Source organism: Gracilinanus agilis, chromosome 4 (assembly GCF_016433145.1).
Source record: "Gracilinanus agilis isolate LMUSP501 chromosome 4, AgileGrace, whole genome shotgun sequence".
Taxonomy (NCBI): Eukaryota; Metazoa; Chordata; class Mammalia; order Didelphimorphia; family Didelphidae; genus Gracilinanus; species Gracilinanus agilis.
In genome coordinates, this window is record NC_058133.1 from 521,719,215 (window position 1) to 521,732,353 (window position 13,139).

The 13,139-nt window shown below is 65.4% G+C and overlaps 1 protein-coding gene across 1 annotated transcript in view; it reads right to left on the reverse strand.

Annotated features, from left to right (window-relative positions):
* The window catches only part of COL18A1 (collagen type XVIII alpha 1 chain), a 16,764-nt gene extending 8,047 nt beyond the window's left edge, over positions 1-8,717 (reverse strand). Inside the window, exons 1-2 of the mRNA XM_044675707.1 lie at positions 7,370-8,717; positions 24-568 (exon numbers count right to left, since the gene is read on the reverse strand). Of these exons, the coding sequence (XP_044531642.1) occupies positions 24-568; positions 7,370-8,660 (1,836 nt within the window). The 5' untranslated portion in view covers positions 8,661-8,717. The remainder of the gene's footprint in view (positions 1-23; positions 569-7,369) is intronic.
* Positions 8,718-13,139: the final 4,422 nt, after the last annotated feature.

Genomic DNA, 13,139 nt, shown 5'->3' on the forward strand with positions numbered 1-13,139 from the left:
GGGGGAGGCGGGGGGGCTCTTACCTGGAACTTGTCGGGGTCGGCTCCTCCGGCCTGGGCCACGAAGAGGCCGGCGCCGGGCTCCAGCTCGAGCTCGCGGGGAGACCTCTCCAGGGGGAGCCTCTGGACCTCGTTGCAGTTCACGTAGAGGACGACCTCGTCGCCGTCCACGCTGAGGGCGAAGCGCGTCCACTGGTGGACGAAGGGCGGCAGGCTGAAGCTGGCGGCCGTGCGTGTCCGGGCCTCGCCGGGCTCCGTGTAGAGGAGGAGGATGTCCTGCTTGCCGCCGTGCGGCGCCGAGAGCTTCACGCCCATGGAGACGCGGGCCTGGGCGGCGTCGGTGAGCGCCAGCAGCACGCCGGCCCGCTCGCTGGTGGGCTTGACGTGGAAGAGCAGCGAGAAGTCCCGGTAGAAGGGGTTGGGCACGTGGTAGCGAGCCACCTGCCCGCTGTTGGCGTCGGGCCCGAAGACATAGGCGAGGCCGCTGTCGGGGTCGTAGACCTGCGACACGTGCCGGGGCGGCGGCTGCCCCAGGAGCTGCGGGAGGCTCACTTCGGCGCTGAGGTTTTCTGAAAAGAGACGGAAGGTGCCCGCCGTGAGGTGCCCGCCGTGAGGTGCCCGCCGTGAGATCGGGGACGTGCCGGGGGCGGCAGCAGCCTCGGGGGGGCACCGGGAATGGCGAGAGGAGGCAGCCCTAAGCCAGCGAAAAGCTTCGGCACCCATCCCTGAACCACCTCTTCCAGGAAGTCCCCCGGCCCAGCGGAGCGAGGCCTCCCCCCCCTGCAGCAGGGCAGCCCCTCGGATGCTTGAAAACCGACCTCCTCCTCAGAGCCCAGCTTCTGCCCCCCAGCCTCCCCCGGAGGCCCCTGTGAGCTACGGCGCCCAGGGACGGAAGCGTCCGACTTCCTCTTGGGACACAAGTGGGCCAGGCGCTCCCAGTGAGCCTCTCGGCCTCCCTGGCCTTCTGTGAGGCCCGCCTCCTCCAGGAAGCCTTCCCTCCTTTGGTTTCTCCAGCTGAGCCATCCCTATGTTGCCTGCACAGAGCTGTCAGTGTGCCACCCCCCACCCCATTGGACGGGCAGGCCCTGCCTTTCACCTTTCCTTGGAACCAGGGCACGAGGGAGGGGCCGGGGAGGAAGAAGCTCGGCCTGGCAGGTGCCCCCATGGCAGAGTTCAAGGCTCTGCCACAAACCACAGATGCCGAGCCCCCACCAGGGGAAAACCCCAAGTAAGGCTGCAAGGGCCTGGCACCAGGGAGTCGGGCTGGGATGCCAGGGCTGTGTGACGCCCCCTCTCTGAGCCCCAGGAAGGGGGCCGCCCGGGAGACGGCCTCCAAGAGGCGCCCGGCCAGGGAGGGACGACCAAGGCATCTGCTCAGGCCTCTCCAGCCCCGCGCGGCAGGGAAGCTTGGGTGAGCCCCTCCCAGACAGGGGCCGCGGAGGGATCCCAGCAGGGCACGACGAGGACAGAGGAGCCGGGTGCGAGTGACGCCCGCCACCGCACGCCCCCGCCCACGCCAGACGGCCCCTCTCCGGGCTCCCGGGGCAGCCGCCACCCTCAGTCAGAGCAGGATGCATTCTGGAGCTCCGGCCCAAACTGCCCCCAGGGCCGGCCCCGATTGATGGAAGGGAAGACTGAGGCTCAGAGAGGGGCCGTGGTCACGGGGCTTCTAGGTGCTAGAGGGGAGACGGAAGCCGCTCTGGGGCTCCAGCCCTGGACCCCGACATCTTGCTGCCTTCCCAACGCTAGGGCCTGGGGAGGAAACTCTCGGCCTCCAGCACTCACGAGGTCAGGAGAGGAGCCCCAGCGGCCGAAGATGGGCGCCGGGCCCCAATGTGGCTCTTCCCTCCCCGCTGCCCGGGCCGGATCCCCAGGGACGCTGCTTCCCCCGCTAGCCCAGGGAGGGCCTCAGCATCCCCCCGGGGAGGCCCAGCTCCTACCGCGGGGCCGAGTCACCTGCCCAGAGAGCCACCTACGGGGGGCTCTGAGCCCAGCGGCTCCAGAGGGGCGACCCGGGGACTCCCCCTCCCCCCGCCCGGAGAAACGGCTTCCCAGGATCCTCTGCGGCTGTTACTTGGAGAACAAGAATTTGGCAAGTGTGAGATCCTGGCTGGTGACTCACCGCCGTCCCCGGAGAACGAGCCCTTTCACGAGATGTCTCAGACACAAAGCGGTTCTCGGGATGCAGATCCCGACCAGCTGCTGGGGGATGGGCGGGCGCAGGGGGCGCTTCACGCCTCCTGTGAGCGGGTCAACAGGGGCCCCCCAGAGCGGAAGAGGCCGAGGGGCGCCAGGGAGCCTCCCTCCGGAGACCCCGCAGCTCCCCCGGGGGTCCTGGGGGCGGCCATGCCCCTCCCTCACTTCTGGAGGCTGCCTCGGGAGCGGGCCTGAGTCGGGCGTGACTCACGGGCATCCCGGCGGGCAGCTGAATCATCTCGCCAAGTCCCGGCGCCAGCCCGAGCGCTCTGGGCGACGCTTTTCCACGCCGTGTTCCGGGCTCGGCCTTGCAGCCCTCGTTCCGCAGAGCGGCTCGGGAAGGCCCGTCAGCGAGCGGCGTCCGCGGCCGTCCCGGGACATTCAGGGCTCGCACGGACGCCGCCGATGCCTGGCAGGGCCAGAGCGGGGCTCCGTGTGCCGTGGAACGCCCCTGCGGGCCTTCCCTCGTGCCAGCCGAGCTCAGACCCAGAAGGGGGCAAGCTGGGGGCCAGCAGAGCCCCGAGGAGCCCCGAGGAGCCCCGAGGAGCCCCGAGGCCTCGTGGGCTCCTGGACCCCCACAGAGACTCCACGCAGTGTCCGTAACAGACCCGCAATCGGCCAACCAGCCCGCCGAGCTGTGTGGGGCGGTCAGCGTGCCGCGCGAGCTAGACGGACAGACACGCTGACCGGGGGGTGGCAGGACGGGACGAGGGGGGGCCTGGCAAAGAGCCCCTCCTTCTTCCGACCCCAACGAGCTCCCCAAAGGCAGACGAGGAAGCCCGGACTAGCCGGGGCGGCCACAGCTCGGGGTCCGAAGGGAGCAGAGAAGCCCCCCGACACGGGCCGCTCGTCTGCAGAGCAGGACACGTGCCCCGGGGCAGGCGGGTCTGGTGACGGAAGGGCCACTCAGAGCCCGAGAGTCGGCACGTGCTAGAGGCGAGATTAGAACCCGGCCTAGGAACGAGCAGACGGCCATGAAGCGGGGCTCGGTGCCCAGACACGCACACACGTGGGCAGGGCGGCGTCATGGGGGAGGGAGAAGAGCCCTGGCCCGGCGCCCTTCTGGCCTCGCCGCCCCTCCCCCTTGAGCGCCCTGGATGGACGAGTGGCGGCTCTTCTCTCCTCCCTTCCCCCTTCCAGCCCCTCCGGGGTCCTTCTCCAGGCCGGAGGGGTTCGCACCCATTCGCTTTGCCGGGAGACACACGACGGCCGCCCCCGGGGTCACCGGGCTCTGGTCTTCCCAGAAAGCCTTGGATGGGAGCCGCTGCTGTGGCCAGAACTCCGCGGGGCCCGATTAGCTACAGGCACTGAGGCCTGAGGTCCGGCTGGCCCACTTCCGCACGTTCATTCCTTCAAACGATGCTTATTCAGGCTCCGTGGGGAGACCGAGGCCCGCGCCCCACCCTCTGGGGCTCTGGGTGCCCCAGGGCACATGGGGCCAGGCGCAGCGGCTCTCTGTGCCTCAGTCTCCCCATCTGTAAAGTGGGGGAAATGCCCCTGGCTGTCCTTGTGTCCCAAGAGCCTCAGAGGAGACAGCGGAGGGAAGCGCGGCCCCCCGAGGAGGGCCGCCGGTGAAGACCTGTTTGCTCCGGCCCTCGCCGTCGACCAGAGAGCACCAGAGGACGCAGGACCGTCCCGAATAAAGGAGGGGGAGAGCCGGCCCCGCCCGAGGAACACAGCTGAACGCCTCTGCCTGCCCCTTTCCGTCCAGACCCCTCCCGGGCCGGGACCCCCCCGAAGGTCTGACTAGGCCCAGCAGTGAGCCCAGTGCCTGGCCTACCGTGGGAGAGGCACACAGGCTCGTCTTGCCCACCCGCCTTCCACTGACCAGGGAGGACCCCAAGGCCCAGGCGGGGGAAGGAGCTGACCTGCCAACAGCAGGTAGCGAGGCCCCCATTCCACCGTTGCATCCCTAACAGCCATTTACGAGAATGAACGGGACCCTGGTGGGGAAGGGGAGCCTCAGAGTCCCAAAGATCTGGGTTCAAATCCTGCCTCTGACCCCGTCTAGTGTGGAACTGGGAAAGCGACTCCCTCTCCTGGGAGGCTCTTTTGCCTCCTCTGTAAAAGGAAGGAGTCAGACAATGTGGAACCTCCCAGCTCCGACGCTGTGACTCCATGATGCCGTGACGCCATGAGCTGGATCCCGGCCAATGTGGCGTCACTGATTGGGGCTGGTCCCTCCCCGTAAAACGAGGGGGTGGCCAGGCTGAGCTCGGAGGGCCAGGAAGCCAGGAGCAGGCTCTGAGAGGCGGCGGGAGTGCGGGCGGCGGGCCGGGCCCTTCCTCGCCGAGAGCATCCTCGCCAGGCCCAGAGGGCCCGGGACAGCGGAGGCAGCCCCAGCAGCCGGGCACGCACACACGCACGCATGTGCACACACAATGCACACACACATGTGCACGCACACACACACGCACACACACACGGCACCGGCTCCTCGCGGAGCAGAGGGGAGGGGCAGAGGGAGCCTCCTCGCAGGACATCCTCAGGTCCAAGCTAGGAGTCACTGCATGAAGGGAGGTTCACCAACCGCCTCCTCTCTCTGGGGGTCCGAAGGGCCTTCAGAGGCCCCCCAACAGTCCTCTGGGCCCATCCCGGAGGGGCTGACGAGGCCACAGAGCCCCAAATGCCTCCCCACTAGAGGGCGGCCTGGAGGAAACGGGGACGGGCTGGAGCCGACCCAAAGGCGAGGAAGCCTCGTGGCCGCCGGCAGCTCGGGTGCCTCCTGCTCGCCAGAATTCAGCTCCTCGAAGCCCATTTCCCAGCATTCCCCTTCCTCCGCGGCCGGGTAAACGGCTCCTTCGCGGCGGCTTTCGCTCTCCTCTGCTTCGAGGGATCACTAAGAAAACTTGTCAAGCGGGACGCTCGGAGTCACCGGAAATGCGCTTCCACCTTCCACTCCCGAGGCAGGGCTGCGCGGGGGGACGACCGGCCGCTGCTGGTGGCCTTCAAGGCTCCCTCGGGCCAAGCCGTGCCTCCCTGGTGACCCTCTGGAGAAGGACGTCCGGGGCGGCCTATGAAAGCCCCCAAACCCCCAGGCCTCGGGGCCTGTCAGCGGTTACACTCGGCGGGAATCCTGCCTCCGTCTCCCCGTCCTCTCTCTTCCCTCCCGAGTCCGGACCTCGGAGAGGAGCCCCCCAGCCCCGCTGGAGCCCGGCCACGAGCCCGGCAGCCCGCAGGAGGCCCTGCCAGGCCGACAAGCCTGCCAGGCTGGCGGGAGCAGACAGCAGCCACCCGGCCCCGTTTCCTCCAGGGAGGCTCCCCGGAATGGCTTCCTTTTCGGCCTCGTTAGCCCTCAGGCTTCCTGGGGACGAGCCTTCTAGAAGGGACTCTGAAAAGAGGCCACCCCTGCTCGGACGAGGCCTTGGTGGAGGGCCCCCGAGGGCCTGGAGGGCCGCGGTCAGCCCCAAATGGGGGCCTCCCTCCCTGGGACAAGCTTTAGTAATGGCCGGGGAGGCCCCGCCACGATCCTCAAGCCTGCCGCCCCGGCCGCCATCTTCCCAGCATCCTCAGAGGGGGCAGAGGAGCTTGACCACTCGTGAGAGGCCAGCTCAGACGCCGTCAACACCTCCTCCGTCAGTCTGCCCTGATTGCTCCCCCCCCAAAGGGCTAAGGAATGACTTTTTCTTCCAATAGAGCCCCGAGCCCTGGGGGGTTCCCCCAACATATGATTATGGATTGTTTGGGGGGGCTTTGTGTGTGCTTGTATGTGCTGTGGCTGGGAATGTGCTTGTGTCAGGGTGTGCGTCCGTGTGTTGGTGTGTGTGTCAGCGTGTGCGTGTGTGCGTGTGTGTGTGTCTGTGTGTGTGTCAGGGTGTCAGCGTGTGTGTATCTCTGTGTGTGCATGCACACACACACGCACACACGCACACGCGCACACGCACACACGCACACACACGCACACGCACACGCACTCTCCACTCCGCTCTCCCAGCTCTACAAAGGAGGACCCGGCGATCGGCTCGGCCTCGGTATCTCCCGGCTGGCCAGGCCGGGTCCGGGAGGACAGAGCGGCGGCCCAGGACTAGGGCTCGAGGCCGGCCCTCGGCTCTTTGGTGGGGCTGCGGCCGACCGCCGGACACCCTCCTGCCTGCAGAGGGCCCGTCCCAGGGGAAGGAGGCCGGGGGAGGCCGGCCGGCAGCCGCCCCTGCAAACATTAACCCGGCGGCCCCGCGCAGCCTGCCTGGAGGGAGAACGGAATGTCGCGTAGGCTCGGCCGCTGCTCGGTTTGGGCAAAGGGCAGCGCGCTGGGCGGGGGGAGTCCCGGGGGCGAAGGGGCTGCCCTCTCCGAGGGCCACGCGGGGGCCTCTGGAGTCGTGTGGGATCTCGGGGAAGCCCCTCCCCTCCCCCGCCGCGTGGCCCTCTCACCTGGGAACGTCCCCTCGGAGAGGACGGAGCCCAAATGGGGCCGGATGTCAGCGTCCAGGGGAGGCCCCGGATCAGGAGGGCCCCCGGCTGGGCAGAGCGGCCAGAGGGGAAGCGCCCCGAGCCTGAAGCCCCCCCGGGAGGGCCAAAGAACCGTCCCAACCGGCAGCCCAAAAGCCCGAAAGCCCGAAAGCCTGAAGCCCGGCCAGCCCGGGGAGGCTCCGCTCCAGGCCCAAAGCGAGAAGGGGAGCCTCCCCTGCCCCGGCCCCAGCAGCAAAGGGGCCCCGAGAGCCAGAGACGCCCGAGGGCCCCCCAAGGGCCGGCCCGAAGGTCCAAAGCCACTGAGCGCATGATGAGAGCCTCGAGCTCGGGGAGGGAAGATCAGCTGCCCGGCAAGCCCCAAAGCAGGCTGGGACGAGGGGCGGGAGGTGGGGGCGCTGGAGGGCCCCCCTCGCTCACTCACGTGAGAGCCCAGACACAGACAGAGGAACCGGCCCCCCCCCCCGGCCTCTGCCCCTCCCCAAGCCAGGAGAGGAAATCAGCCCCCGGCACGGCCAGGCCCCCCGGACCCCCTTGGCATCAGCTCCCCATCCAGGAGGCCCCACACGGGCACCCTGAAGAGAGGCCTGAGCTGTCGCCCCTGACCAGTGTGGGTGTGGGAGGACCCCCGAAGCTGAGGCTGGAGGAGGGGTGGGGACCCCCCCAGGCTCCGGACTCCCATTGGGCGGGGCAGGCGGGGGGGGGACACCCACCCTTCCCTGCACGGCTCGGCCTTAGGCATGGAGGGGGCCCCCCGGGGCCGCCATTACCTGCGGACACGTCGATAAACACGCAGGCGTGCTGGGCATCCCCGCGGGCCGGGAGCGAGGAGCAGGGCACGGGCAGCCGGCCCCGGCGCAGGCGGCTCCAGCACGCGTCTCGGACGCCCTCACAGAACTCCCGGCACGGTGGCGGCGCCGCCGAGGCGTTGGAGGCGTCACAGGGCGGCACGAGCAGCAGACAGAGGAAGCCCTCCAGGAAGCGGTGGCAGCGCGAGCGCAGCAGCCCCTCCCACCCCCGCAGGGCTGCCCACACCTCCCGGGCACTGTCGTGGCGGGCACGATTGGGCAGCCAGAAGCGCTCGGCGCCCAGGCGGCGGCAGAAGGGCCAGCGGGCCGGCAGGGGCGAGCAGCGACCCGAGGCCGAAGCCGGTCTCGGCCGAGAGAAGGGCACGTCCCGGCGGCCCCCCGTGAGCGAGTCAGAGGCGTCGGCACCGGCGGAGCCCGAGCGAAGTGCGTTAGAAAGAGGAGCGCCGCGGTGCCCCGGGACACCGGCTGCCAGGCGGGCACCGGAGAGCCCCTCGCCCGAAGCCCCCACCAGCGGAGGAGAGGAGAGCCGGGCCCCAGGGCCCAGCCCGGGCGGCCCTCTCGGGGGATGCCTCCAGGCGTCGGAGGGTCCGAGGCCTCTCTCTGGCCGGGCCAGGTCAGAGGGAGTCTCCGGGGTGGCGGGAGGGAGGGCCTCTGGGACGAGAGGAAACGCAGGGCTACCTGGGGTGGGGGGGGGGGGGGGCCCGTGCCCCGAAGGGTCCGGCCGGCCGGCGGCCATCGGGCTGGAAGCGTCTCCCGCGGCATCGGCGTCCACGCGCCCGGGGCTGGCCGTGCCGGGGATCGTGGTGGGGAGGGCCGTGGGGGAGGCGGCCCCGGAGCTCTCGGCGCCGGCTTTCTCGTCCCAAAACTGAACGAGGCTGCGGATGCCCTGGGCGACGGTAAGGATCTTGGCCCCGACGCCGGCGAGGTTCTCCTCTCGGGGGTCCGTCCTCCCGGGGGCCGCCTGCGAGGGGGCGACGGGGCCGCTCGCATTCGTCTCTGAGGCCGGCTCGGCCCACGCCCCGGGCTCCGTGTGCTCCTCGGGGGGAGGGCCCGGGGTGCCGATCCGGGCCGCCGGGGTGGCGCTGGCTGCCGGGAAGGCGTCGCTCCCGACCCGAGGTCCCGGGGGGGCCGGGGGCCCCGCCGTGGGGGCCGAGGCCTGCCCCGTCCACCAGTCAAAGAACTGGGCCCTGGAGCTGGCACAGGAAGACGCCAAGAGGAGGAGAAGAAGCAGGCTGTTCCCGAAAGGAGCCATCAAGGAGGGGAGGCGGCTGCAGGCCGGGCGGACCTCCGAGGTCCCCGCGCTGGGCTGCTCCGCCAGTCCTCGCTGGCAGCCTGAGTCTGTCCGCTCTGGCTGGGAGCAGCTCGGAGCACCCTTCCCACTTGGCAGCCGCCCCGACGGGGGTGGGGCTTGTCCAATCCGCAGGCCGGCCCTCCCACAGCCTCCCCCATTCATGCCCTGCCTCCTCCCAGCCCCCCGCCCCACCCTCCCAGCAGCCCCAAAACCAGAGTCCCAGGCTGGGGGGCGCACCTGAAGGGCCCCCGCCCCCTCCTCGATTCTCAAGCCAAAGCCAGCCCTCTGCGATCAGCTCTCTGGAGGAGACCCGGGCGGAGCCCGTGCCCACGGGGCACCGTTAACTCCTTCCTGACTGCTAGGGAAGAGGACGGGCCAGCGAGCGGGCCCGGGCCACGTCGTCTGACTGACCTTGCCCTTCCCTCTGTCCCCTCCCTAGCCTTCCCAGCGTGGAAAGCCCCTGCCCCGAGACAGCTCAGGTGGCACTGAACCCACGGGGCTGGGCAGATGGGGGTCTCCTCTGTTAATCCAGGCTCTTGCCAGGGGAGGAGGCCTTGGCATGGAGGGGAGCCTTGACTCGAAGCCAAAGGAAGGCCCCCATTGGAAGCCCTGGAAGCTCAAGAGCTCAGATGCCCTCTGTCTTCGGGCCCCCTCTACCCACTGTGGATGCCCGCCCTGAGCCCCTGCTCTGGAAGGAGATGCCCGGATGGGTGGGCAAATGCTCCCTCACAGCCACTCCCAACAGGGTGACCCTGGGCAAGTCCCTACCCTCCTCAAGGCCTCTGTATCCTCCTCCACCAAATGAGGGGTCGGACCAAACACCAGGAGAGCACATCATACACATCACCCCCCACATATGTATACCGAGACATACCTCACACACATGCGTGACACAATCACTGTGCACATGGACACACACATGCATGTGCACACGTGTTGGCATTTTCCACTGTGGAAAACACCCACTGACCCAGAAAAAGGAAGGAGGCCTGTGCCTGTTGTGTTCTCCTTCGCCCCCTCTCTCATTTGGGGCCATGAAAGTCCAAGGGCAGACCGTGGAGGGCATCAGCTACCCTTTAAATCCTTCTGCCCACAAAGAGAGTCATCCCCAGCCTCTACTTGGAAGCCTCCAGCGAGTGACAGGGAACTCACTCCACCCTGAGAAAGCCAAGACCATGTTTACAGTTCCGATGGTCAAATCTTGATATCCAGATAAAACCAGCCTCCGTATCCCCACTCATTACCCCTGCACTTTCCCCTACGGACAAGCAGAATCAAAATAAATGCCCTTCGCTGACATGGAAGTTGCCAGAGGCTCTGGGATGCCTCAGATTGGGGGTGAGATCTGTGGCCAAGTGCTGGTGATCTTAAGACCACCCTCTAACCCACAAGTAAGAGAGCCTTCCTCCACCACTAGCAAATGACATTCTTTTAAATAAAAATATCCAGCGTTCGCCTTAATTATTTCATAACAAACCTAGGGGGTAGGTGGTATTATTATTCCCCTTTATTATGAAGGAAAATGAGACATAGAGGTCGCATGACTTGTCCAAGGTCACAGAGCTAGTAATAAATGCCTAAAGTTGCATTGAACTCAGATCTTCCTGAAATAAAGTCCAATGTTCTATCCACTGAGCTGCTCCATGACTGCTCCAATGTCACAAAGAAGCAAGTGGCAGAGTCTAGACCTTCTGACCCTCAACCTCTCCTCATCTGACCTCTGCAGCATCTCTGTTCAGTTTTACCTCTGCAGCATCTCTGTTCAATTTCAGCTCTGCCATATCTCTGGTCCTTTTCACCTCTGCAACATCTCTGCTCAATTTCACCTCTGAGGCGTCTTTGGTTGATTTCATCCCACCACCACCATCACCATCTGAGGTCCATTTCCCCTCTGCAACATTTCTGATCCTTTTCACCTCTGCAACATCTCTGCTCAATTTCACCTCTGTAGTATCTTTGGTTGATTTCACACACACCCCCCTCAACTGAGGTCCATTTCCCCTCTGCAACATCTCTGGTCCGTTACACCTCAGCACCATCTTTCTGATTCACTGTCTTTTCCCTTGACATGGCTCTCAGCCCATCAGAGGCCATCACCACTTCCCGGATGGACTATAATAGCAGTAGCTACTCGGGGGTCTGTCTGCCTCCAGTCTCTCCCTTCTCTACTGCAGATGTCGCCATGTCACACACACCCAGAACTCAATAAACTTCAAGGGCCCCGTACCAACTCTAAGATAAGACACGACCTCCTCAGTGTGGCACATAAGCCCTTCCCCAACAGACTCCAACCTAACTCCGCAGACTTCTTTCACGTGACGCCCCTTCGTGCGGCCAAACTGGCTGGCTTATTTTCTGGACTCGACGTTCCATCTCCACCTCTTCCCTCAGAAGGCAACATCGTCATCATCTGTGCTCCTTCCTTCGCGCTCTCACCTCCAAGCAAGTGTCTTCTCTCTCATCCCACATATTTTGTGCCTCTTAACTTCTCCTTTCTTGGGTTGGACTTCCTGCCCTCGAAGGCCTTGCAAATCCTCTAAATAAGTGATTCGAGGGAACGGCCCCTCTGGAGGAATAGAGGCTTCCTGAGCACAAGGACTATTTCATTTTGGGGTCTTTGGGTCTGCTGTGTTTAAGCCGGCGTGGGGCAGAGTAGTTGGCCCTTACTGCGTCATTACTGGACGGGTTTGGAAATGTTTGGCCAGCTGAAGAGAAGGCTCGGGGGGAGCAGGATTTTCCTTCCCAGCTCCATTCCCTCCTGGGTTCTGTGTGCCCCCCCCCAGCACGCCCTCCCTCAGGCTGGACCCAGAACGCCCAGGAGCAGCTACCGGCCGCCTCCCGGCCAAGGCCACCACAGAAAGTCACTCATTAATCAACCTGCCTTTGGAGTGATCGAGTTTCCCCCAGAACTTTCTCAGGGAAAGTTCCCCAAATGACTTAGTTATGAGTCTTTGGCCGTTAGCAGCTGGACGCGCTGGATGCCTCCCTGCCCTCCCCTCTCCCCGGGCTGGGGATCAGCCAGCTGCAAACATCTGCTCTTCCGCAGGCCTGGCCCTCACAGAAATCCCCTAATGCAGAGGATTCGTCCCGAACGAACTGTGGGAGCAGAGCGTCCTTTTGTGGCCTCCAGTGCTAGCCTAGGCAAGGTTCTCCCTCCCTGCCCCCTCATTCGGTTGGAAGAGCAATGAAGCTGGAAATGCCTGCTGCTGAGCCCCAGGCAGGAGCTGCCCAAGGCCGTAGCAGGCAAGACAGGCAACGTGGCCTTAGTGGGGGAAAAGGCCGAGAGCCCGAGATTCGAATCCTGTCTCAGACCCCTGGGCCAGTCACTTCACAGAGCCTGAGATCTAGGGTTGGGAAGGTATTCGGTGCCCTCTCTTATAGGGGAGGAAACTGAGACCCAGGGGAGGGGCCGAGACTTCCTGGGAGCCCAGGTCTAGAGGTGGAAGCTCCTGGAGGACGGGGACTGCCTTTTGCCTCCCCAGCACTTAGTAGGTACTTCGTACATGTTCACTGACTGACTGGCCTCATCCAGCCTCTTCCTTCACTTCACAAACAAGGAGACGTGATGAAGGAACTTGCCCAAAGCCATAGAAACAGTGAACATTTAAAGCAGGATTAGAACCTGCCACTCCTGACACCACACGGTCTCCACTGTCCGAGGGCCCAGCGGGATCCATTTTAGAGTGCTGACTTAGCTCCTCCTGAGCAGGGAGGGCTTTATTCTCTGGGCATTGTGCCCAGGGAGCCAATGCCGGTGCTGGGCACAGAGTGGGCGATGACTAAATGCTTGTTCCCTGACCCACAGCTTGAGGGATTGATCTCTGAAGCATCATTTTTTCCCCCAAACTCTAACCCTCTGTCTTAGAGTCAATCCTGGGCATTGCTTCCAAGGCAAAATTGCTGCAAGGGCTAGGCAATGGGGGTTGAGTGACTTGCCCAGGGTCACACAGCTGGGAGGCCAAATTGGAACCCAGGACCTCTCATCGCCAGGCCTGGAGCTCTATCCACAGAGCCACAAAGCTGCCCCCTTGTAGCATCTCCTCAGAAGAGCTCTTGTGAGGCCCTGGTGTGGCCTGCCTAGAGCACGTGCTCTGGACCGCCCAGTCATCTGCAGCCTTCTTGCCACTCTCTTTGCCTGTAACTGTTCAGCCTGAAGGGGCTGCTACCTCCACCCATGGACGCTGCAAGCCCCTGACCATATTCCTCTTAGCTGGGGCTCAAGAGGAAACAGGAGGGAGGGTTGCCCCCATCCCCAACCCAGACATTCCATCAGAAGCCCAGGTGGCTTCTCCCTGTTCAAGTCTGGGCCTTCCTCTGGGCACGTTGAGGTCTTGGCCTGACCTGAGCCACTGGGCGAGGGGGGGAACAGAGGTTCTCTGGGCCTCCGGGGCATGAGGTCCAGGGAGTCACGGCAGGGGCAGCGAGGGGGCAGCGAGGGGG